Below are 26,053 nucleotides of genomic sequence, written 5' to 3'. Positions count from 1 at the left end.
TAGAATACGGGAGAGGAGTACCATTTTCTTTTGTAAAATCTTACTTGTCAGGTATGAACAAGGAGTCAAGCTCTATGAACATCAATATCTATGGTGAGGTAAAAATAAAAGTACAGAAATTACCTCAGACTTTTGTGGATTCTGTTGGAAATTTGGATGTCTCTAGTTTAATGGTCAGCCATTGGATTTTTTATTAGTCGGATTTGTGGATTCAATCTGCAGCATTAATCAACCAATGCAGTACACTAAAAAGAAAAATCATAGTTCCCAACAAAAAATTTGACTCAATAAAATAATTTTTTTTTTGTTTTTAAATTGACGCTCAAAAACAAAAACGTAGTTAGTAACTGCCTCCCCCATACTTAAACAACATTGTCCCCAGTGTTATCAGGTAAGAGATTGGCGAAGAAAAATAAACAAAAACGAATAAGTATTGAATTTGTGAACAAAATCGTGTTACCAATCCGGATGTTCAGTGTCGACCGATGATGATGGTGTGTTGGTCGATGCACTCTGCAGATGCAGAGAGTTCGAACATTACTCCTGAGTTAGCTGCGATTAATTTGTGTTTTTCTTGTTCCATGGATATTAGCACTGCTAAGAATCACTCAAACACAAGATTAAACGCAACATGATAGATAGAAGTTCATAATTCAATACAAATTCAAACTGACTCAAAGCAAGAATAAAAATGACTCAATTTAAGTGGAAAAGAAAAACCTATGAGCGGGTTGCCTCCCACTAAGCGCTTGTTTTCAGTCATTAGCTTGACTTTGTTGGATCTCAGGCATCCGGTGGTTCAGAATATGGCAATGAATGCTTCCGAGAGAATGTCCTCTTCATCCATGAGGTGTGTAGGCAGTAGGTACATGAGATCTGCCAAGGATGTGAGGAACCGGACCAGGGCGGGACTGAAGTATGGGAGGCTTTCTTTTATGTCCTGCAAAATCATCAATAGAAGAAACAAGCGCTCTACGATAATCTCGTGGTTTGGTTAACTACAAAACAGTTTTTGTACCTTTGAAAGTCTTATTGATGATAGGAGAAGGTTTGGGTGAAGAAGATGCATACCTTGGCCTTACATGCGGGTTTTTGACTGTGGAATGGTGAGATTTCAGCTTTACAACTGGTCTAGGACATGCAGCTAAGTAATCAACTCGAGAATCTTCGGTTTTGGAAAAGTCTTGACGTTCTCGTGGAGGTGTGTCGATCGATGCAACAGCTGCATCGATCGATGTTGAGCCTTGCACTCGTGTTTCTTCAACGATTATGCAACTAGTCTCCGAAATCCGTGTTTCCAATACAAGAACGTCATCTACCAGCGACTTTTCATGGATCAGAACCTCATATGGTCTCTAGTACTGATTAGATGATCTCCACTCCAATCTTCAAGCTTAACATCTTGCTTACTCACTTCCTCAACAGTCTCAAACTCTTTGACATACCCATCAGTAATGTCTCCATGAAGTTCTATGATTAGATCATCATCAGAAGCAATTTCCATAGAAAATGTCTGACCATCAATAGTAGGAGCCCTTCACAGCTTGTCCATCTCAAAGTTCATAACCAAATCTTGTACATTCAGAGCTATGTGTCCCTTCTTATCATCAATGATGGCACCAACTGTAGCCAAGAAAGAGCGTCCTAAGATGGGAGGATCACTAGGTTCTTTGTGATACTTCAACACCACAAAGTCAGTGGGAATCATGCAATCTCCAATCTGAATCGGCATATCTTCTAAAACACCTTCAGGAATCCTTCTGGATCGATCATCTAAGATAAAAGAGATCTTCGTTGGCTTGAAACCTGTCATCCTAAGTCTCACAGCAACAGAATGGGGCATCAAATTGATACTAGAACCAAGATCACAAAGAGAGTGAGGAAACCTTCCTGTGGAGATAGAGCAATCTAACACAAAACTTCTAGGATCTGGTAACTTCTCTGCAATCCTACTCTGGATCATTGCACTCACTTTCTCATATAAAACCACTTTCTCTTTCCTCTCTTTCTTTCTCTGTGGAGGCTGATTCAACATAATTGCACTGACATCTTTTGTGAGCAGTGCTCCTTCCTCAGGACTCAAACCATTAGTGACCATCCTCTTCACATACCGCTTAATCCCAGGAGAAAACTTCACTGCATCAACCAAAGGCATCTCTATCATCACCTTGTCCATCATATCCTTGCACTTAGCTTCCTCAAGCTCCTGTTTGGATCTCCTAGGCTTGGGAAAAGGGACCTTAGGCTTATAAGCTTGTTCTGTATCAGATGGTGGAACTGGAACAGAAACCGGAGCTGTTCGTGGGGGGGGNGGGGGGGGTGTCGATCGACAATGGTGGTGCATCGATCGACGCTAGATGGTGGTTGCATCGACGATGCAGTTGGGTCGTGTCGATCGATGCTGGCTCCACTACCGTATCATTGTCTTCCTCCTTCACCCAAAATCGCATTACAAGCATGTTTGGGGTTCGACTTTGTTCTTCTAGAAAGAAGTTCCTCTTGTCTTTTAACAGACCCAACATTCTGAATCACTTGATTCTCTAGCTTCTTAACATGAGTGTTTAATGCATCGAATTTCCTAGTCAGCTCACTGTATACAGAATCAATCTTCCCATTGAAGTCTGTTGTTAACTTCTGTTGACCTTCCAAAATCTGTCCAGTCATTGATTTCATCTTGCTCTCTGAATTGGGTGGAGGGAGGGGTTGGTAAGAAGAAGAACCATAGTTCCTTGTAAAGCCTTTATTCTGTTGTTGCTCCTGGTAATCCGACTTACGAGTGTAGCCTGAAAAATTCCCACAACTAAGGCATGTTGCCTTGCTGATTACCAAATTTTCTGTGCCTGATACCCAGCTCCATACACATAGTTGACATCTTCTACTATAGTCTCTGGCTTTGGCTCAAAAGTCTCAACATCTTCAGCAAAATGGACAGTCTTCTTTCCCATAAGAAGATTGTGCACTATATCCAGCTTAGCATTCACCATAGCAAACTGATTCGAAGCAAGGCCTTCATGTGCTCTTTTCCTCTCTAGGTCCGCATTCTTAGTACTATTTCTTGAGGCTAGCCTTTCAATTAACTGTTCAGCTTCGTTTGGGTACCTTGTCTTGATGTTTCCATCACTAGCAGAATCCAAAGTCATCTGATACCTCCAGTCAATACTGCTAAAGAAGATACTCATCAACTGCACCTTTGAGAACCCATGATGTGGATAGTCTCTTTGGTATGCTTTAAACCTCACCCAAGCAGCTTTGTAAGATTCAGTTGGTCCTTGTCTAAAGGTGGAGAGCTTAATCCTCAGTTTTTCAGACATCGCATCATCATAGAAGTAGTTCAAGAATGCCACATTGATGTCATTCCAGGTCTTCAGAGATCCTGGTTTGAGTTGCCTTAGCCAATGAGAAGCTTCCCCAGCAAGAGAATAGGGAAAAAGCTTGCAATAGAGATAGTCCTCTGTGACTCCATTAGCCTTGATGCTTGTGACTATATCCTCAAAATGCTCAATGTGGTCTAGAGGCTTCTCATGCGGCAAGTTTTGGAATGGCCTTTTTCCAACAAGAGAAAAGTAGGCAGGCTTCAACTCAAAATCATTCCTTGGGAATGGAGGAGGGACAATTGCGGAGCGGTTCTCATAGAACAAGTCTGGTTTGTTGAAGTCTGCAAGAGTCTTGACAAGCTCTCCATTGTTGTCTTGTCTGCCCTGAAGGTTCTGCTGGTTGTTACCATTCAAATCTGCATCGGCTCTGGCATTGCGTCGATCGACACCAATGTTGCGTCGGTCGATGTCTTCTTGGTTGCGTCGATCGATGCCATCGCTGCGTCGCTCGACGCCACGTGCATTCTCATCGGCCACTACGAGTTCTTCCTGATTAACCCGTCCTTCAGCATCAAGTTTTTGGCCTTGATCGTTGCGCACATGACCCTCTCTATCCCTCAAAACTCCAGCCTCATCAAATGTTAGAATGATTGGATTGACCATCTTTGCTGATTTGGCTGCTTTCTTGTTGTCACGCTCTAGTTTTCCTAACTCTTGTTTCGTAAGATTCAAGGTAGGACCGGTTTGATTTTTCCTGGTGTTGGGCTTAGGCATATACCTGAAACACACAAGAGAAAAGAAACAAAAGTGTGTGAGTAGAATAAGAAAAGAAAAATTTAGACAAAATCAAAGACTTTAATCTAATTGTGAATCAAAAGAGTCCCCGGCAACGGCGCCAAAATTTGATATGCTCAAATTTAACCCTGAGCTACTCTTTCAAATTAAGATATCAATTGTAGTACTTAGGGATCAAATCCACAAAGACTCTAGATTCACACAATAGATTTAATAATCTTTTAATTATGCTAAACCAAAATATTAATTTAAAAGCAATGCAAAAACAGAATTCAAAAGTGTTGTAAATTCAGAAATTAAAAACGCTAGGTTAGGGAAATTCTCAGGAAATCATGGAAAATCAGATCAATTAATTAAGTAAGCAGAATTCAATAATTAAGCACCGTTCTTGAATTCTAAACACAATTGTAAAATAAATCAGTTCTCACTGCAAATATTATCTAAGTTTTAAAACCCGAAAATCCAAATCTCTTTGCAAAATTCAAGTTAAAAACCAGCAATAAAATCAAGTTTAGATAAGTTCACAAATTTACTAAATCAAATCTCTTTGCAATAAGTAATTTTGCTCACCAAAGGTTTTTGTCAGAAAAATCAATTATATTCTCATATCAATCAATAATCCTAAGATCTAAATCCAGATGACTAATCAAAGATCTAGCATTAAGAACAACCTATGGTGAAGAACAAGAAAGATAATGAATCCAAACAATTAATCAATCTAACAATCCATGAAATCCTTAATGAGAAACCCTAAACCTAACAAGCATATCTACTCAAACATAATCAATGAAACACAAATCATATTATGAATAAATTGCATTAAGGGAATAAAAGAAGTAGAAAAGGAGTTCTGAATCTTCTCTGGAAGGAGTCTTGATTCTTCTCTCCAAAAACTCTCTAAAATCTCTCAGGGTTTTCTCTCTCAAAAATTGCAGGAAATTAAAGCTTAGGTCTAAACAATGATCATAAAAATTATATTTATATTTCTAAAACACGTTCATGGACTAATGATGCAAATATGGAAAACTTTGGGGCAGCTTTGTAAATTTTCAAAACTTGTGGGAAAACTTCCGATTTGTCTTGTGGACACTGCATCGAGCGACACATATGAAGCATCGATCGATGCTTACTCTTGAACTGGTCTCCCAACTTCGTAGCTCAGCCTCAATGCTTGATTATGCTCCAAATCCTCCTATTTAGCTTCATTATGCTCTCATCCATGCTAAAATTACCAAAAAGACTCTATAAATAAGATTTATATCATGGCTAAAAACATGTAAAAACCATAATATATCAGTATGACTGCCACATAGTCTCAATTAATTTCTTGGTTTCTCAGCTCATCCCCACAGACAAAACCACCATGAGTCATGAGATATCTTAACTACTCTTAATCGATGTAAGTTTGTAACACATAGCATGTCCTTGTTAAACAGATATATTAATATTTATCTTTTGGTCACCTTCTTCTAAGGAAACTACGGCTCGACTTATATATACTAAGTTAACATTTGGAAGTTGCATTAAATTTACTTGTACCAACAATAAGTTAGCTTCTAGTATTTGTATATACACATACTTAAAATGGGAGTAGGAATAATCTTTGGTTTTCTAAAGCAAATACCAAACTCAACAAATTGAAAGAAAAGATAGAACAATCTGAATTTGCCAAAAGAGAGAGACATGTAGGAAAAACAACGGTAAAAGAACTTACACAAAGAAGAACTCTCGTACTTATCATGTGACCGTCCTCTGCCTCTAAACTGAAAAGAACATGATAAAAGAACAATTTAACAACGTTGTGGAAGAATTAACAACTCTGTAACAATTTGAGCACTATCATGATGAAGTAGGGTCCTGAAATAAAAGTACAATATAAACAAATTAGTATTTCAAGTTAATACCAAACCAAAGTCTCTGTAGCACCAGTTTTGGGGGGGAAAGCTACCTTTAAAAGGTATTGTGACGCTGGCTAGTGATGCGAATACAGCAGAGAAACTGTACATGTTAAAATATAGAGAAAAAGACGATGCAAACTGAGGTTAACGTTTTCTACAGATGGTGTATCAAATGGTTTAAGGCGTGACTATTAACACAATCTCTAGAGCGCACAAATATATAATAAACTTTAACGTCATAACTTTGAGTTTTTCGAATACTTTCTAAAACCTCGCAAGTTTATTTTTAATGGAAACGGGACAAATACCGAAATACCTATTCTTTTCGGTAACCATGTCAAGGGTATGACAACTTAGGAACGAAGGTGAAGACACGAAAATGGATATTGAGGTAAAAACAGAAGAAACAGAGCATACTTGGCAAGGGTATAACAACTTAGGAACGTGAACAAGATTGTTGAGTTTGAATCTGAATGCCAAAGGTTAAGACATCTGTTTCGAAAGAATTGTCCGGAGAGGACTATACCGATTAGGAATGAAGGTGATAATGAGAGATGAAGTTCAGAGCCGGAAGCTTAACTATGATTTGTTAATGGAGCAAGATTGGGAGTTTAAACGCAGCCTAATCTGTTCTACATACTGTATGTAACATACACAACAGCAGAGTTTCTTATTTGCAACAAGACAAACATAACAAATGAAATAAAAGAAACAGAAATTTTTTCAATGAGTCTACTACAACATTAGAAGGAGATTAAGCAACTCAAGGAAGCAAAACAAAGTCAAATATGGTAAACAAAAAGAAGGATGAGAGACAAATCAATTTTATATATATATTGTTCAAAGAAGATGACAAAAGAGAAAAAGAAACAAGTAAAAGTGGTCCGAGAAATTGCACTTAACTTATAGATTGATTATACGTACTGTAAAATGGACTATTCAAGTTGCATTGCACTTGGAACATAAGAGCACACAAATGGAGCGAGTTTTTTGTTTAGAGATTCTCCAAGATCCACTTCTTTCAAGGATCCATCCTCTCCAATGATGTAAGCTGTGTTGGGCATCATTTTCTAGTCTTTGCATTTATCGAAAACCACAGCGACTTTCTTCTCCTCATCAATGAAGAAACTTGAAGCCATATACGAAAACATAAACTCATCACCGGCGGTGAGTACTGCCATATCCACTGATAAGAAGAACTTGCTGCTCCACGACACCGAGTTGGGCTCAATCTTAGTTGTAACCCAGATCTCCATCTGTAATGTATAACCACGCTGAAATAACACAACAAGCTGTTCATCTCTAACATTAGATAGAGTCACAGTATCTTGAGGACACCACTCAAAGGGCAGAGGCAAACGCGGCCCAAATGTCTCTCTTGTGAAGTCAAAACAGATTAAGAAACTATGGTCTCCTTGGTTGAGGATTTCTGAATACATCTCTTCAGCAAACCAATATGTATTTCCCTTGAGAGAGACACCACGGTTATAAAAAGCTATGACCCAGTCTCAAGTGACATCAAGAACCCTCCATGAATCACAAGAGTTAAAGTCGTAGATTTTGAACTCAACAACTTCGGATCCGCGGTAATCATTAACCATAACAAAACTCAAGATTTTGTGGGATTTGGTGCTGCTATTGTATCCGAGAGCATACGAATATCTATCCAGTCTGTGATAACTATATGTGGCCTCGATCCAGTGTCGGCCCTCATGAAGCAAGGGCTTTAGGCGCCAAATATTTTAAGTATTTTAGGAGCAACAAATTTTAAATGTTCCTTTGGTGTAGTGGTTTCTTTTGTTTGATTTTCAGTCACTTGTACTGGGTTCAAACCAGCCCCACGTTAAATACAACCGATCTTTTTCCCTATTTTGTCTAATCCAAAATATTCTTTTTATCTACATTTCCTTATATTAATTATACTAATGAACTAAATAATAATTAAAACAGCAATTGAACTAGTGAATAAAAAAATCTCCGTCTTTCCTTTTGGCCATTCCTCTTCTTCTTCCAATATTATTGTCAATCTCTGCTTTCTCCCCCATGTATGTTTTCTTTTTCTTCTACAATCCTACGTTTTCTCTGTTTTCTTAAGTTTTTTTCTTTCTTCTTCAAAAAGAAAAAAACTTTGTAAGCAAAACGTCAGTCAAACTTAGCATACGGTGGATTCACAGATTCTCAGACAATTCTTACTTGAAATATTCTATTTTGCTACAATTTAAAACTTAAATGTAATTCAAAGATCAAAGTGATTATACTAAATTTTCTATATAATCTCCGTAAATTGCTCACTACACTAACTATTTGTCTACTTGATGATGTGTTGTTTCGTGGATTGCTTGTGTTTTTGGTGTATTATTTTATACTGAAATTTCATTTTTAAAGTTTAGAAAAAAAATTAGTTGGGATTAAGAAAAAAATAATTGGGATTAAGGGCATCATTTTCCGGTTCTGCTTTAGGCGTCGTAGACCTTCGGGCCGGCCCTGCCTCGATCCACCGGGGTTGCCCACAATACGGGTTAAAAACCATGAGCCTAGGGTTGTCTTTCAGGATGCATAACAGTAAACCGTCGCAGTGAAAGACTTGACGTACATTGATTTGATCTGAAGAGTCGGGGCAAATAAGTGTATCTTGACGTTTCATGCATAACTCAACCTTGTTGTCAAGATGTACACGCATCAAATAAACCCTAAAATCCATCATCATGACCATCATAACTCTCTTTTCTTAGCTGCTACTTTGGCTTGACCACCAAGGTGCTTCTTTGCAAAGCTCCTACATCTGGAAAAAGTGTTCCACTTTTTGCAAGTAAATCGGACTCTTCTCAGAGATGTCATCGGAACCACCTTAGAGAGCACCTCCTCCGCCAAATCCCTTGGAAGATCCGAAAAATCCTTTAGAATATTGACCATCTTCTTGTTCAACGAGGATCGATGTAACCTTAGAAAAACTTCCCTAGCTATTTCCCCGTGAATTGTTTACAGATTTCTTCCTACCGCCTCTGGCTTGAGATGCACGCATATATATAACAATTGAAACGAAAGAAAAAGGAGAAAGAAAGATACTTTTACGCTAGAACAAAATCTCATCAAAATTTAAGGACACTTGATTTTAATCGAAAATTTTCATGCTAAACAAATAGATTACCCAGCCAAATAATATAACAAATTTCTCATAATTATTTGCAAATCAGTGGATTACTAATATATCCCTAAACGTTAAGATTTAAGGACTTCTATTTTTTTTTTTTTTTTTGGTGCTGTTAAGATATAAAACATTGGTTAAGATTTAAGAACATTTTTTTCTTTTTTTTGGCTATACATTGTAGTCTCACACATTAAGAATCCAAGAATGAAAGTTTGCGAAAGTAAAAAACTGCTACAGCCTACCACTAATGACCAAATTAAACTACTATATATAGTAGCGGCAAATGACGATAAACAGAGTCCTCAATGCAATGTAGATCATAGTGGAACTTAATTTGAATTCCTCAGTCTCAATATATCTCAAGCTTATCTCATGCCTTCCCATTCATATGTAAAACTGGCATTAATAATTCCATTTAATTTTCTTATTTTCATTTATTTATTTTATAAAACATTTAGATTCTTTTGTGGGCGCAAGTTCATGCATGCGTCAATAGAGTCCTCAATGCAATGTAGATTAAAAGGTATGGGTAGTTCAGCTTAAATGCAACCGCTCCTCCTTTCTCTTTTATTTCTTTTACAAATTAATTGATGTTTTTCTCACAATCTACACCACTCTTCAATTCAAGCTCTCACACCCCACAAAAAACACAAATTCAAAATATTCAAAATCAACTAGTATTCCATAGTTCTCCATGGCCCCATTGTTAAGATGATTTTTGGATTCTTGGCGTGATCTTTATAATGTCGAGAACAATAAAACGAGTTTTGTTCGTTCATTCATCTTCATTCTTGATTCAGGTAAATTTTCAAGTTATCTTGATATGCTGCTAATCATTAATTAAGGTTGTTTGTTCATTGACATGTACGTACGTATCTATTTTAAATTGTATTCACACTCAAATATATAACAGAAGATAGTATATCTGAGTGTATGATTAAAGAATTGAAAGACAGTTAAATTACGAGAAAATTAATAAGAGTCTGATATGGGGATCTTTTGTTCCATTTTGTTGAATGACCGCAGCTGATTATTAAACTGAATTGCAAGTCATGGTTGTTCCAAGAAGCATTCTGTACGACCCCATACAGAAACCATAGAGCAACGAGCATTAAGAACCGGGAGTAGCAAAGGAGAAAACCTAACTCCAAAAATCATTCAATCTAGTGCACATCAACACTTGCACTCTTTAAAACTGATAAAGACAGAGGTTAAAATGGGAAACTCAAATCTAAGCATACTTAAGTCAATTTCAAAGTTAAATGCAGCCTACTCTGTTCTACATAAATCACAACAGCAGAGTTGCCTATTTGCAAGAACACCAACATGACAAATGAAAGAAAAGAAACATAGGCTTTTGCATTGAGTCTATCTACTACAACAGAAGAAGGAAATTAAGCAACCTAAAGGCAGCAAAACGAAGTTAAATATGGAAAACAAAAAGAAGGATGAGAAGATGACAAAATAGAAAAAGAAAAAGAAAAAAACAGGAAAAAGATTATATATAGATAGGTATTGTAAAATGGACTATTCAAGTTGCATTGAACTTGGAACATAAGAGCACACAAATGGTTGGATAAATTGGTTTGGAGATTCTCCAAGATCCACTTCTTTCAAGGATCTATCCTCTCCAATGATGTAAGCTGTGTTGCGCTTCATCTTCCTGTCTTTGCTTTTATCATAAACCACAGCGACTTTCTTCTCCTCATCAATGAAAAAACTTGAAGCCATATACGAAAACTTAAACTTATCACTGGCGGTGAGTACTGCCATATCCACTGATAAGAAGAACTTGCTGCTCCACGACACCGAGTTGGGCTCAATCTTAGTTGTAACCCAGATCTCCATCTGTAATGTATCATCACACTGAAATAACACAGCAAGCTGCTCATCTCTAACATTAGATAGAGTCACATTATCTTGAGGAAACAACTCAAAGGGCAGAGGCAAACGCGGCCCAAATGTCTCTCTTGTGAAATCAAAACAGAGTAAGAAACTATGACCTACTTGGCCGAGGGTTGCTGAATTCATATTTTGAGCAAACCAATATGTATTTCCGTTGAGAGAGACACCACGGCTATAAGAAGCTATGCGCCAGTCTCCAGTGACATCAAGAACCCTCCATGAATTAGAGTTAAAATCGTAGATTTTGAACTCAGGCAAAGCGACACAAGAAGTCATAATAAGTCACAAGATTTTGTGTGATTTGGTGCTGCTATTGTACCCAAGAGCATAGCAACAGTTCTCCAATCTCTGATAACTACTATTTGTGGCATCGATCCACCGGGGTTGCCCACAATATGGGTTAAAAACCACGAGCCTAGGGTTGTCTTTCAGGATGCATAAGAGTAAACCGTCGCAGTGAAAGACTTGACGTACATAGATCTGATCTGAAGCGTCGGGGCAAATAAGTGTACCTTGACGTTTCATGCATAAGTCAACCTTGTTGTCAAGATGTACACGCATCAAATAAACCCTAAAATCCATCATCATGACCACCATAAACGCCTTTTCCTTTGCTGCAGCTACTCTTGCTTGAGCAAGGTGCTTCTTTGCAAAGCTCCTACATCTGGACAAAGTGTTCCACTTTTTGCAAGTAGACCGGACTCTTCTCAGATATGTCACCGGAACCTTCGAGAGCACCTCCTCCTCCAAATCCCTTGGAAGATCCGACAAATCCTTTGGAAGATTGGACATCGAGTTGTATAAAAAACTTTCCTTTTCCTCCGTAAAGTTTATTACAGATTTCTTTCTTCCGCTTCTGGCTTGAGATGCACGCATATATATATAACAATTGTTTGCCCAAAAAATATAAACAATATAATCTATACTNAAAAAAAAAAAAAAAAAAAAAAAAAAAAAAAAAAAAAAAAAAAAACTCAATCGGCTCGGAGAAAAACATTTAAACATATCTTGAATTCATTTAAGCCTGTTTCTTAAACTTTTAGTGGATTAATATATGAAACATAAATCTAGGAGAGCTAACCCGCAGATGCAGAAAAAATTAGTCTATCCAAACCCTCATTGATAAAAAACTGACAATTTTTAAAAACATTGGGTAATAATAAAGAAATATTTTATTTGCTACATAGTCTCACAGATTAAGAATCCAAGATTGAAAGTTTGTAAAAACTACCACTGCTACCACTAATGACTATACTACTATAGTAGTGGCAAATGGCAATAAACAACTCATTCCGATCATAGTGGAATTTAAATGGGATTCATTTCAGTATATCTCAAGCTTATCCCATGCCTTCCCCATTCATATTTCAAAACTGCATTAATTTCTCCATTTAATTTTCTTGTTTGTTTAAATATATTTTATAAAACATTTAGATATTCTTCTGTGGGCGCAAGTTCATGCATTGCGCCAATAGAGTCGCTCAATGCAATGTAGATTAGGGGTGTGGGTAGTTCAGCTTCATAAATGCAACTCCTTCTTTCTCTCTTAGTATTTTCTTTTATATAAATTCCTGTTTTTGTCAAACTCCACAACACTCTCCAATTCAACTCTCACCTCATTAAAACACTAATACAAAATATCCCATAAATATAAAATCAAGAAGGATTCCATAGTTCTCCATGGGCATTGCTAAGATGATTCTTCTGAAATTCACATACGGTGTTTCTTTTTGGATTCTTGGCGTGATCTTCATATTGTCAAGAACGATAAAGCGAGTTTTGTTGGGTTCATTCATCTTCATTCTTTCTTCGGGTAAATTTACAAGTTATCTTGCTTTTGCTAATCATTTAAGGCTGTTTGTTCCTTTCTTAGTTTATTTTATTCCATAAATGCTTGCTAATCTAACGTACTTTTAAAGATGAAACCTGAGACATCATTTTATAGATGTTGTATATATGTACGTCATTGACATGTGTACGCATCTCTTTTATATGTATTCACCCTCAAATATATTATATAGTATATGAGTGTGTGATAAAAAGAATTAAAGGGAGTTAAACTAAGAAAAAATTCTTGAATCTTCGTCTTCTCAAGATTTCTTGAGCGTTATGTCAAGCAACTTTTTCTTACCATATGACTCAGATGTGGGGATCTTCTGTTCCATTATGTTAGCTTTTTCTTTTACTTGAATGACTTGTTGTCTAGGTAGAGAAGACGACCTATTTGACATTTGATTCAAGAAAATTCGAGTTTAATTAAAAAATAATGTGTGAAAGTTTATCCATATGCATTTAAGATGGTGGGGTCTAAAATGTGTGTGATATGGCCACACCCCACTACGTAATTATGCGTACCTTAAATGAATTCAATAACTTATGTCATTTATTGACCCTAAATTCTAATTCTTTCACAAATACTGTATTGTTTCTTTTTCTCAACAATACGTAGTTCAACCAAATTCCTACAAAATATACTTTGTTTTTGTTATGCATTATTTAACTTATCAGATTGCTTTATTTTCATCCAAATTCTTATGTATAACAATCTTAAAGGATCACTAAATGTCATTAACTTTGGATGTAGCTAGTGTTGTGGTAGCCTCCATTGTAGGAGCCATTGAAGGTCACACCACTGACATTGGATTTCTTAAAGGTGGTTTGCTAGGAGTCCTGGCTGGAGTTATCACCGCCGTCCAACTCTTTAGACCGCTGCTATATAGTGATCAACCTTTGGCTAAGGTGATTGTGACTCTATATAATAGTAGAATCTACATTAAACCACAACTCAACCATATATATATATATATATAGCTAGAAAATGGGAGTGGTCTTGTGATAAATGAAAGAAGTAAGGATGATGGTAGTATTATAGTAATTATCTGGATATAATATGATGTTATGGTAACAAGAGTTTGTTGACAAAAAATTGTGAAAAAAAAAATGGCAGGTTGCTTTGCTGAGGAGGGTAGTGAATGGGAAAGCCATCATGGGTTTAGTTAGACCGTTTGTTCTCAAAGCATATCAATCGCAAGTAAGTACTCCCCCCACCCCATTCCTTTTGTTCATCTGTAATGTGAACACAACATTTTGTAATGTGAAATCACAAGCAATCACTTATATATAAAAAATCCTCTTTAGAATACCACATATTCTGAAAATTAATTTTGGTAATATTAATGAACAAACATTTCTTTTTTCTTTCCCGCAGATAATAGCATTTGACACAAGTTACATGGAAAGTTCGGACTTCTACGATTTCGATCAAGAAAGAAAGGGATTATCAAAGAGCTCCATTCAGAACATCCCGATGTTCTACAACCATTCAAATCATCAAACAAAATCAAGTTGTCCAATTTGCTTACAGGTAATTAAAGTGTAATATAATATCGAAACCACCTAGTAATTAATTAATCTGGTTACGAAAATGTGATTGTACTTCATAATCATATTTTCTAACCTCCAATATTATAATTGGATGCATAGGATTGGGAAGAAGGGGAAGTAGGAAGAAAGCTACACAAATGTGGCCACAAATTCCATATGATTTGCATAGATAAGTGGTTGCTTAAGCAAGAGACTTGCCCCATTTGTAGAGACCATCTTTCATAACACACTTCTCTATACATAGTCCATGTCCATTTTCTTTTTTCTATAACCAAAAATGTAACTTTTTCCTTTCGTAAGCTTTTTACCATGGGAGAAAATGTAAAAAAAAAGAAGTGAATAATAAAATTACATGCTGTACTTGTAGATAAAAAAAAAAATTCATAAAGCCATGGACCGATGTCACCGATCGACCTCTCGTGACCCAATGTGTCCAAAAACTCAAATGTACCTAACTAAGGGTAAAGTCGGAAAATACAAAAAACGTTTCGAAGAGAGAGATGAGAAAAGAGGAAGAAGAAGAAACACACGACACGAGAATCATCTGCTTTAGCCTACCCAAAAAAAAGAATCATCTGCTTTAAAAAATCCTCCTCGTGGTCCATTTGATTTGCTTATTAAAAAAGATCCAATCGCATCGAGCTCACTCTTCATCATCTTCAATCTTCACCTACCCTTCTCTCTCTCTCTCTCTGTAACCCTCGTGGTAATCTTGCTTTTTTTTACTTGTTGCCGGCGCCGGAGAGAGTGAGATGACTTGGGCAGCCTTCAGATCCATAAACTCACCATCACTCGACCTCTCCACCGCACTTCGCTCCACTCGTACCCCATTGGTCGCTGCTGGTGTTGGCTGCGCAACATTCGCTGGTGTTTCTCTCTTCAGAATGTCTTCCAAGTCTCCTCCTTTCGCTTCCCTCAGTGTCTCTGCTTCTTCTGGTAACCCTCTCTCCGATTTTGATTCTTTTTTTCCCCCTAAATTTTGGCTTCTTCCTAAAGTTGTGATTTTTATCAATGTCCCGGGCCAAAAAAATTTGATTTTGATTTTGATTATCCTCAATGCATCTGTTTATTAGTCTTGGGTCTTAGCTCTTTTCATCTTTGGTATTGTATTGAATGATCAAAGGTCTGATGATTAGGGGTTTTTTGTTTAACTAAAGAAATGCGATGATGTTGTGTGTGTGTGTGTGTGTGCAGCTAAGAAGGAAGTTGTGACTACAGATAAAGCACCAGCTGCTTTAGGACCATACTCTCAGGCTATTAGAGCCAATAATCTTGTTTTCGTTTCTGGTGTTCTTGGACTCGTACCTGAGGTCAGTTCTAAGATAGTACAATGTCACAAATCACCGTCTTTTGTTTATTCCTTCTCTGTGTTCTAAAGGTTGCAAGATTTGTCTCTTTTGTTTTGTGTGTGTTTAGACTGGAAAGTTTGCTTCAGACAGCGTTGAAGATCAGACTGAGCAGGTTAAATTAGCTCTCTCAAACTTGTCATTATTATGGTCTTTTTTGCAAGATTGGTTGTTTTTGGTTACTTGTATCTCTATTTTGGTGTCAAGGAGATTTTTAGGATATCTTGAATGCTATGTTGGATAACAATTATTCTGTCGTATTCAAGCTGAGTTGATTGGACTATCTACTTTCAGGACACATGAATTTAAGCTCTTTAAAACTATTAAAATTTTTACTTTTGGACTTCTTGATTTGGTGTTAAGTCTTCAAATTATCTTCCATAGTAATTAACTGTAGCAAGGTTGAGTCTCTCTGTTTGTCCTTACTGATTATATCTGCTTGCTTCTATTATTGTTTGGAATATCAAAGCTACTCAAGAACATGGGAGAGATATTGAAAGCTGGTGGTGCTAATTATTCCTCGGTGGTGAAGACAACAATCATGTAAGGGATCTTGTTTTTTTTCCGACTATCCATATGAATTCTGAACCTAATAAAAAACCAAAAACGATAACTCTTTTGATTTTCTTTCACAGGCTGGCTGATTTGGGTGACTTCAAGAAAGTAAACGAGATATACGCCAAATGTGAGTTCTTTAGCAAGATTGTTTATTGTTCCTTCTTCGTTTGAGATGCATAACTACTTGTGGAGTCATTTTGAACGCTTTTTTATCCCTGTTGCAGACTTCCCAGCTCCTTCTCCAGCACGATCCACATATCAAGTGGCAGCTTTGCCTCTAAACGCCAAGATTGAGATCGAATGTATTGCAACACTCTAGAACACCATCAAATCTCTCAATGAAGGGTTTATTTGGTTCAGAAGATGTCAACAACAAATAAGAGACACAATGGCTTAGAGGCTTATCTTATCAAAAACCCATTTTTCACCTATTTTCTCATTTTCCTGCACTACGAATAAAATGTTGCGAATTATCTATCATCAACCATTGGGCTGGTTGCAACACCTAAAAGCCCTTAATCAAGAATAAGTGATTTATTATTAGTGTTGTTTTTGTTTTGGTTGGACCTTCATGATGAGCTGTTGACTTGATATTCATTGAGTTAGAAACCCTTTATGCGTTGAGGAACAATGATAATATTAATTTAGTGAGAATTCCATATCGAAAAAGACGAGTAGAGCTTAAAGCCTTAAATGGTCAAGAATTGTTTTTCAATAAATTTTGAAATGAATTTTTACAAACTAGAGGATGGATTATTATTTACTAGTAGTGATTGAAATTAACCAGAATGATAGAGAGGGTTCAAATATATTTTTTTCTTTTCTTAAGCAAAGTTAGAAGTATGAACATAATAGAAAGGGACGACATAGTCATAAGTAATACTACGTTATTGTGAGAAGAGCATCCCAACTTGTTTGATTGTGTGTGTTTTTTTTTCCGGAGTACTTGGACTAAATTAGTAGCAACGATTTTCCATTAAAAAGGATAAAATAAATGGAAATAGCTAGGGAAAACAAACCACATATATTAACCAAAATTATGATAGAAAAGGAAAAAATATTTTTTCCTTTTTCTGAAGCACAGAAATATATAAAAAGATTAGGCCAAGCAAAGTTAGAGAACACTAGCCGATTTCTTACGATGAGGACGATCTCTCATCTTCCGAAGGATTTGGTAGAGGAGATACTCTTAAAGGTTCCGATAACTTGTCTCGGGGCAGTGAGATCCACTTGCAAACGATGGAACGCTTTATCCAAAGAAAGAATTCTATGTAAAGCAGAAGCAAAACATCAGTTTGTGGGGTTCACAATGAAGAAGTTTAAGCTTTGTTCACTAAGGTTCGATCTCCATGGAACTTTCAACAAAATAGAACTCGTGGATACATCTATAAAGGAGATAGGTAATAATCTAATTAATCAAGTCAAGATATCTAAAGTTTTTCATTGCGACGGGTTATTGTTATGTGTGACCAAAGAGGCCAACGCTAGGCTCGTGGTTTGGAACCCTTATTTGGGTCAAATCAGGTGGATCCAACACTTGAACGCTTACCACAGAGCAGACAGCTATGCTATCGGATACGACAATAACCGTAAACACAAAATCTTGAGGTTTTTGAATTATTACGACCGTTCTGTTGGGCAACTAATTCTTGAGTACGAAATCTATGATTTTAGCTCTAATTCATGGAGGGTTCTTGATATCACTACTCCCTCCTTGGAGATAGAGTTTTATCAAGGCTGCGCATCTTTGAAAGGAGACACTTACTTTTTTACCAAGAAAATATACGAAGAGGGTGGTGAGTATCAAGATCATCAGCAAGACTGTTTACTATGTTTTGACTTTACGACGGAGAGCTTTGGACAGTTTCTTCCTCTGCCGTTTGAGTACTATCTTTACGATGGTGGAGGTCTCTCTTCTATTGGAGACAAGAAACTAGCGGCGTTATATCAGCGCCCTGATAGTACAGAGGTGGAGATTTGGGTTACAACTATGATTGAGCCCAATGCAGTGTCATGGAACTCATCTTTCTTAAAATTTTGTATGGGACCACACTGTGGTTATGATTTTCATTTCCCTATGACGTTGGCAGTTTCTTCATCGACGAGGAGAAGAAAGTCGCCGTGGTTATTCGCTATGACGAATTTGAGAGGAGTATTACCGGCCACTTCGAGGACGCAGCTTACATCTTTAGAGAGAGTGGCAACGTTAAAAAGGTGCATCTTGGAGAAGCTGTGCCTCACATACAAGGAGGACCTCTCAACTTTGATTGCCTACTTGTGTGTTGTAGCTCTTATGTTCCAAGTTTAGTGCAAATCAACCAAATTGCAGGGTTCAAAAAGGAAAGAGAAGAAGATGAGGAGGCCAACCAACAAACAAAAAGAAGAAGACTCCCTCTATTGATTAATCAATAATTAGCTTATTTTCTTTCTTGCATCTTCTTTTCATTCGTTTACTTTTGTTTTTCTTTTGCAATGTCCTGTGAACAAGACCACTCACTTACCATTATTTTGTTTCGATTTGAGTTACACAGTATTAGCTGATCACCAAATATAAAAATGTATTGATCTAGGAGAAAATCTAATTAGGGAAGTACTTGGTTGAAGAAATGGCTTCCATTTCGACTTGAACCATCAACACATGCATCTTCCACAGCGAACCCCTTTGATGATCTCTGAGATCAGATAAAAATTAAGATAAACTCATGGTAACCCCAACCTATTGTCCACTGCCAAAAAAACAAAAACATCACATTAGCATCTCAATGAGATTGTATATGTGTGTACACATCAAGGAATGTATATCCTTTGCTTACGTTGTCTCCCGACGTTATTAAGATTACGTTGGTTAAGAACTCGAAGCTTAGCTCGAACATATATCTTCTCACAGGGTCTGAAGTTCTCATTTGCATTAAGGTTAAGATACATAGACAAAGCTTTTCCTTCTCCCGAGGCATGACCACTTGGATTCACTTGTATATTCCTGATCAGCGTTATTAATTACTTGTTACCACTAGTATACTCTTAAATCTAAAACCTGGATGCTCATGTTTGCCAAACCAGTGCCACTTTTAAATTTGCCACCATATCGACTATCGGGAAAGTGGTTTGGCTGCTCATGAGCATCGAGGTTTTGGCATTGACAACAAAGCCCCACACACACATTAGATGCAAAAGTCCTTTAAGCCGGGAATGAGATAACCAAGGATCTCTTTATTTTAGGCACGATCGTGGTTACAATGGCAACGACTTTTCTCAAATATCAACGTTAGATGCGGAGGGACAAGAGAGGGGAACACGTGAGTTTAACTAGATCTGGCAGTGGAACTAAATTAAATAATTTTCTTTGACATTTTTTGCGGCATCTTCTTTTGACTTAAGAAAAGAAAAAATGAGTTATATATAATGAAACTGATTTTTCTATAATTGAACTGAGTTACAGGGATACCATTTTTAGGATACTTATCTTTTAGTTTTCATAAATATCTATGAGACTATGACTCTATGGATGATGGATCTATGACTTACTGAGTTACCATTTTTCTGTAGAGAATTTGATTTCGCAAGTTTAAAAGCAGCTAACTAAACTAGTTATAGAAGTATTGCTTCCCTGCTACAAGATTCGAATTTGAGTTCGATGCTGATTATGCAAAGATTATTTCTTAATGAATTCGCCATAAAGCTATTAAAAGTGGGTTACGGATCTAATGAGATTATAGACTTATAGTCCAAGAATTTGGTAACTTTTTATTAAGTAATTTGATCTAGTATGTATACTATTAAAGCAGAAATACTCACTATACTCAAATTGGACTATGACTTTGTTTTGGTACATTTTTCATTAAAAATGATTAGAGAATCACTTAATTTAATTAAATTAACCTATGGTTACGATTTATCTAAATGACTATTATACCCCTTGCTCGACCACTTAATACGACCAGATCGGGATGCAGATCCTCTTTAACCCGGAAATAGAAGAAAAAAAACTCGCGGATTTGTTTGTACTCCAGGTTTATAATATTTGGATCATGTATGTTGTTTGGTTCAATAGTAATTATATTTGTCGCCAAACAAAGGTATAATCTCTCTAAATAAAGAAATTCGTATCGAGATTTTATGGCTTCAGTAATATCAAATATTAAATACTACCACACTTAATCCCTATAATTATTACGAATATTAATAATAATGAGAAATCTTTAATACTTATGGATTTTGACTTTGTTGCTTCCAAAATAATCAATAAATTAAATACGAAATTGTATATATATGTAAACTTATTTGATTTGCTTTTATATTGTGAGATATTTACGGAAACAAAAAATCAACTTAATACAATTAAATAAAAACAAATCATCATTTAGTTTAGATTTTTTAATATTTCCTTAACGAAATTATAGTAATTAATTATGATTAGTATAGATGAAAAGAATAAAAACGCAGCAATTATATATATATGTAAAGTTGTAAACTAATTTACAGCAAATGTGTATTGTATATCCCACATCGACTAAATATTTTGGAATATGGTTCATAATCACTATAAATATATGACTAATATGTTTTGAGTACAAATGAGCAGGAAGCTTGATTTATCAGATATTTAAATTTAACAGTTTAATTTGGTTCTATATTTGAGCATATTAAACTTTTAAAAAGTAAACATATTATAGTATATTTACGTTTTTTTAAAGAAGTTTAAGAGATTATAAATATTTAAATTTTTATAGAATGTTTAAATTATTATAAATATTTAAACTCCGTCGAAAGTTTAAAATATTATAATATATTTAAGTCTATAAAATATTTAAGTAATATTAATATTTTTAAACTTAAAAATTTTAAAATATAAAAAAAGTTTGAGTTAAACCCGTTAAAACAGATATTTTTATCAAACTATAAATTAAATTGGTTTTTTTCAATTTTGCTGAGATTTGATATATCAAATATTAACTTTTAAATGATAACCTAAATATATTTAATCTCACTATAAATACAATGGTTTCCTAACCATTGAAATATTTCACACTAAAATTAAACAAGCAACTTTTCCTTTTTTGACGACAAACCAAAATAAAGAAAGACTCATCATCTTACAAAACTACTTCCAATATTGCGGTGTGTCTATCCTCTTACAAAACTACTATCCGATATTGCGGAGTGTCTATTCTCTTACAAAACTACTATCCAATATTGCGGTGTGCTTGTTTCCATGAAAAGCTACATTTTACAAACTTCTTACTCTATTAGGAATTCTAATTTACTGTATAACCCAAATATACAAATAAACACTATATAAACAAAGAAAATAAGTCAAAATAAAAAAAACTACATTACAAAAATACAAATTACAAAAAAAAAGTAACTAACAAAATATATAATCCCGTGTTGTAGCACGGGTATCATCTAGTATACTTTATTTTCTATCTATTATTCCAGCAAACATTTCAGATGAGTACAAACTAAATTTTAGGTAGACTAAAAAGTCAATTATGATAATAAGTAAACGCATGATCAAACCAAATCTGTAGATATTAATTTACCAACTTGTACACTAGACGAAAAAAATATCATTATCATGCTATCTCACTAATTTTTTCCTTTCCCTAAAGCATCTAATTAACCATCTCCCCTTCTATATATACATGTACACATGTACCATTATCATGAACAAGTCTCACACTGTCTCTCTAAACTTCATTCACACACATCTTTGACATGATCATGAAGAGTTACTACAAAGAAACCTTATGTGTTGTTTCTCTCTTCTCTTGTCTTTTCATCACCTCTTCTTTTGCAGGACCGCCAGTCCCAAACCAGTTGGAGAATGATTCTCAGAAACTTATCCCCACTCAGATTTCATCACGTGATAGTAAGGTCTCATTATCGAGCACGGTGAAGGGTCTGAGAGAACGTCCTCCATCGTCTTATTCTCTCAAGTTTGAGTCTTTCAACACACTCATGAAGTCTATTTACACCGACAGTTATCAATCTCGTCCTTTTAGGGTCGGTAGATACAATTGGTACGCACCATTTGTTTTTTTTACTTTTTTTGGTTACCTATATTTTTGTTTTTTTGGGCAAACTTTTTTTTTTTTGGTTACCTATATGTACCAATTTTTTAACCTTTTTTCTTAAAGTTTCATTTTCTGTATAGATCCAGGATTTAAAATTAATAAAAAAAATTGTGACTAGTCCACAAAACGTAGGACCTTGGTGTTACCATCTTTGTTCATGCCACTCTATTATGTATATTGTTTGTTACTGAATCATTCTGATCGATCGATAATCTAAAAACCAAACTGAAACAGGACGCTTGTCGTGTACCCAAAGGGGAATAAGAATGATAACGGTACAGGTTACATTTCGCTATACGTCGTCTTAGACAACTCAACTCTCACTTCTCCACGTGAAGAGGTTCATGCAGATCTCAGATTTTACATCTTCAACAAGAAACAGAAGAAGTACTTTACGATCCAAGGTTAATATAAGTAACTTCACTAGATAATTTAATTAAATATGTCAATTTTCTCTCTAGTTCTTGTAAGATATATCTATATTATCTATTTATATGTCTATAAATGTGGTGTCTTACGGTACGTACGTGTACATACTGATGTATGGCGATTCAGCGCAATCAAAACCATGTGGGGATTTTCTAAGGTTCTTCCTCTGACTACGTTTAACAACCTGAAAAATGGATACCTATATGATGTCGACCATTGCGAGTTTGGCGTTGACGTCATCATTCCACCATTCTATGAAAAGTCGGAACTTTTCTCGGTCACCGAGAGTTTTCCAAACCCGAGGTTTACCTGGTTTATTAAGGGACTCTCCACACTGCCTAACGATCACCTATCAGAGGAGTTCACTATTGGAGGAAAGAGCTGGTGAGTTTCACAATGTTAGTTGTAGTAAAACCAAGTGTAAGTAGTGCAAGTTTGTTGGGTAGTAATTTATTGACAAGTTTTTTTTTCAAATGCTGATTAGGAATTTACGAATCTTTAAAAATGGTTTTGGCGCTTTCGAAGGCAAAAATTTGTCGCTTTACCTTAACCTTGGCCCCCAAGAAGTACTTAACGCAAAGCCTTATGACAAGGTTTACGTACGAGCCAAGCTTCGTGTTCCTAACCAATTCGGAGCCCAATCCAATACCGTTTTGGAAAGGCCAAGTAAGTGGATGAGTGACATGACTCATATTTGTATATATATATATTTTTTTTTTTGGTCAGACTACTCATATTTGTATATAATTTTATATAATCTCATATTATGTTTCTGTTATTTAATTGTGAAACATTCATATGGCTAATATTCATATTTATGGCAGTTGATAACTGGTTCAGTCCACAGACAATCGGGTGGGGATATGCTGACTTCATGCCTCTTTCGGATCTAAGAGATTCATCAAAGGGTTTTCTTGTGAGAGATATGTTGGTTGTTCAAGTCTCAATGGAGGCAATTTCTTCAACCAAGTACCTTCCCAGTTAGATTTGTAAAGAAGCATAAATCATGGCAGCTAAAATGAGGGATAGGCGCTCATCATTATTGCTTTATTTAAGCCTAACTTATTTTATGCTATGAAAAATAATTACTTAATGTCTTAATGATATGAACTCCTCTGATAGGTAATAATAAAATACCAAAGACCATTCTTTCTGGATTAATATATAATCACAAGATGTCAAGATTCACAACCAGCATTAAATCATACACTATCAAATGGACATAGTTTACTTCTTCTTTTTTTGACATATTACTACTTTAGCACTTCTAGGATCACATTTTAGCCTCACGTATGAAGAATGATTGAAAGATATGTGTTATATTCATTTCATACGTTTTATTACAAATAATAAAGTAAAAAATTAGAAAAATGCATCCTACAGTTTCGAAGTATATATTTACACAATGTATTAAAATAAGTTATTATTGACCGAACATCAAGTTGGATTATAAAGAAGAACAAAATTCATTAATAAAGCAAAACACCACTGGGTCTTGGTTCCTGGTAACCAACAAAAGTTTGGTAACTGGCTGAAGCTAGACAAGCCAACATATGACAGTAATCAATCACAAAGATCATTTTGCTTTTAGCAAGACAATATACCACTACAATTCGCTCTATTGGGTAGATCACGGGACAAAGGCAATATAGCAGACAGACGAGCTCAAATTACGCTTATGCTGCTCAGTCATAAAGACTAGTTTGACCTAGGATAAGACAGGTAGTTTCGGAGTATGTAGTGGCCTAGATCTTATGCTCAAGGACATGTTTCAGCTGGACCTTTTGGCTTTCAATTGATATCGTCCGACTTTGCGGGTTCATATGTAAATTCCTTGATTTCTTGGATATTATTAACTGATGCGTCAGTTTCTCTTAACAGTTTTGGGTCTCTCACCTCTTTCGCACATGTAATAGCATTTCTTGTTTTGAACAATGCTTCCAAATCTCCTACAAGCTTGTTCATTTATGAATATTTGTCCTCAAGTGTTACTTTGGCGTCAATAAGCTTCATCTGGACACGTTCCTCACGCCAAACCGTAATCATCAGCAGCATTCTTCTTTAATCATCTAATTCCTCTCTGAGATTCATGGATTCACTCTTCAATGCTTCAATCTCAGCTTTATCTTCTTCTATTTCCTTTGCAAGTTCTTCACAAACTTCATCAATTAACTTTCTTGCTTTCCTTTCTTGTTGGTAATCATATATGCATGTAACGCTTTACGGCTAACTATGAATCTACAAGCTCACTGACGAGTTTCAGATTGATGATTTCTAATCTATGACTATTTTTCTTTTCCCGGGCCATGTCAGCTTTCATGTCTTCAATGATTGCTCGGACCATCTCATGCTCGCTGCTGCGCTAAGCTGCCCTCTCCTCGCTAACTTTCCTGAGGAGCTGCTGAAGCTTCTTTTTCTGAGAACGCTTCTCACTCTCAGGATTCTCAATGCAAGCACGAGCTTCCTCGAGTTTCAACTCAAAAGAAGAAGCCAATGAAACAGCATTCACTTTTTGATTAATCTGCTTTGCATTGCTATAGATCTGGTGTACACCATCCCTTGTATCCAAGCTTATGGGATCCCATTTTGTTGGACCCTATTTTCTTCCCAAAAAAGACAAAAAATGACTAGATTCTGTGCAATTGCACCCCCGACACATGTCTAGAGCCGGGGCTGCATGGATTAGGTGTGTTACAAAAATATATTTAGAAGTATATGAACTTTGAGTTTGAGCTTTCTATAAATTCTTCCATAAACAAAACAGAAACTATATTAAAAATTCACCTTTGAAGTTACTTGAGCTAGCTCTCCGTGAGCTCGTTTGCATTCAGTAAAATTGATGATGACTAATAATTAGTTATCTATCATATATATGCTAGCTTGGCTATTATCGATCCCCTCGATTCCTTATAAATTTGGCGACAAAAATGAGAGAGCTACAAGTCTCGTGTACACGTCGTACATATAGTTGTATACGTAATATTAATATATTTACGTCTCTAGTTTAGTTGCAGCAGGAAGTACTGTTCTTATCTTATTTTAATGTTAAATTCTAAACGCAACTAAAGAAATAAGTCTTCGGATGGTACTTAGTCACATAATCAATAGAAATCATTTTAAAACAAAGAATCTCACTTTAATATGTTTGTTCGAATATAATGATTGTACAACAGTACACAGTATATATGGTGGAAGTATG

The 26,053-nt window shown here is 35.8% G+C and overlaps 3 protein-coding genes and 4 pseudogenes across 3 annotated transcripts; 4 read left to right on the top strand and 3 right to left on the bottom strand.

Annotated features, from left to right (window-relative positions):
* LOC109130985 lies at nt 6,943-8,920 on the bottom strand (annotated as a pseudogene).
* On the bottom strand, nt 10,683-11,853 carry LOC104767676 (annotated as a pseudogene).
* Nucleotides 12,623-14,885, top strand: LOC104765915 (NEP1-interacting protein-like 1). Its single transcript, XM_010489711.1, has 5 exons — nt 12,623-12,873; nt 13,645-13,799; nt 14,008-14,091; nt 14,269-14,424; nt 14,544-14,885. The coding sequence occupies exons 1-5, from the start codon at nt 12,741-12,743 to the stop codon at nt 14,667-14,669; spliced, it is 654 nt and encodes a 217-aa protein (XP_010488013.1). The 5' UTR covers nt 12,623-12,740; the 3' UTR covers nt 14,670-14,885.
* On the top strand, nt 14,985-16,920 carry LOC104765916 (reactive Intermediate Deaminase A, chloroplastic). Its single transcript, XM_010489713.2, has 6 exons — nt 14,985-15,380; nt 15,639-15,754; nt 15,861-15,905; nt 16,260-16,333; nt 16,426-16,475; nt 16,573-16,920. Exons 1-6 carry the CDS (start codon nt 15,197-15,199, stop codon nt 16,665-16,667), a joined length of 564 nt encoding a protein of 187 aa, XP_010488015.1. The 5' UTR covers nt 14,985-15,196; the 3' UTR covers nt 16,668-16,920.
* Nucleotides 17,490-19,304, top strand: LOC104767675 (annotated as a pseudogene).
* Nucleotides 22,023-24,019, top strand: LOC104765914. Its single transcript, XM_010489710.1, has 5 exons — nt 22,023-22,371; nt 22,660-22,829; nt 22,959-23,238; nt 23,339-23,520; nt 23,679-24,019. The coding sequence occupies exons 1-5, from the start codon at nt 22,067-22,069 to the stop codon at nt 23,837-23,839; spliced, it is 1,098 nt and encodes a 365-aa protein (XP_010488012.1). The 5' UTR covers nt 22,023-22,066; the 3' UTR covers nt 23,840-24,019.
* Nucleotides 24,559-26,053, bottom strand: part of LOC104767674 — a 7,784-nt pseudogene continuing 6,289 nt past the window's right edge.

This window comes from Camelina sativa, chromosome 19 (assembly GCF_000633955.1).
Source record: "Camelina sativa cultivar DH55 chromosome 19, Cs, whole genome shotgun sequence".
Lineage (NCBI taxonomy): Eukaryota > Viridiplantae > Streptophyta > Magnoliopsida > Brassicales > Brassicaceae > Camelina > Camelina sativa.
Note: the sequence above shows the minus strand (reverse complement) of the source record. Positions and strands in the feature narration are given on the sequence as shown.

What these genes read in the sequence shown, in the direction of transcription:
- LOC104765914 (XM_010489710.1), top strand. Translation starts at nt 22,067, where the DNA reads ATGATCATGAAGAGTTACTACAAAGAAACCTTATGTGTTGTTTCTCTC. An exon ending in GAAGTACTTTACGATCCAAG is followed by an intron (nt 22,830 to 22,958) that starts GTTAATATAAGT and finishes ACGTACGTGTAC; the next exon opens with ATACTGATGTATGGCGATTC. An exon ending in ACTATTGGAGGAAAGAGCTG is followed by an intron (nt 23,239 to 23,338) that starts GTGAGTTTCACA and finishes AATGCTGATTAG; the next exon opens with GAATTTACGAATCTTTAAAA.
- LOC104765915 (XM_010489711.1), top strand. Translation starts at nt 12,741, where the DNA reads ATGGGCATTGCTAAGATGATTCTTCTGAAATTCACATACGGTGTTTCT. An exon ending in CATCTTCATTCTTTCTTCGG is followed by an intron (nt 12,874 to 13,644) that starts GTAAATTTACAA and finishes CTTTGGATGTAG; the next exon opens with CTAGTGTTGTGGTAGCCTCC. An exon ending in TCAAAGCATATCAATCGCAA is followed by an intron (nt 14,092 to 14,268) that starts GTAAGTACTCCC and finishes TCTTTCCCGCAG; the next exon opens with ATAATAGCATTTGACACAAG.
- LOC104765916 (XM_010489713.2), top strand. Translation starts at nt 15,197, where the DNA reads ATGACTTGGGCAGCCTTCAGATCCATAAACTCACCATCACTCGACCTC. An exon ending in TTCTTGGACTCGTACCTGAG is followed by an intron (nt 15,755 to 15,860) that starts GTCAGTTCTAAG and finishes GTGTGTGTTTAG; the next exon opens with ACTGGAAAGTTTGCTTCAGA. An exon ending in AAACGAGATATACGCCAAAT is followed by an intron (nt 16,476 to 16,572) that starts GTGAGTTCTTTA and finishes TCCCTGTTGCAG; the next exon opens with ACTTCCCAGCTCCTTCTCCA.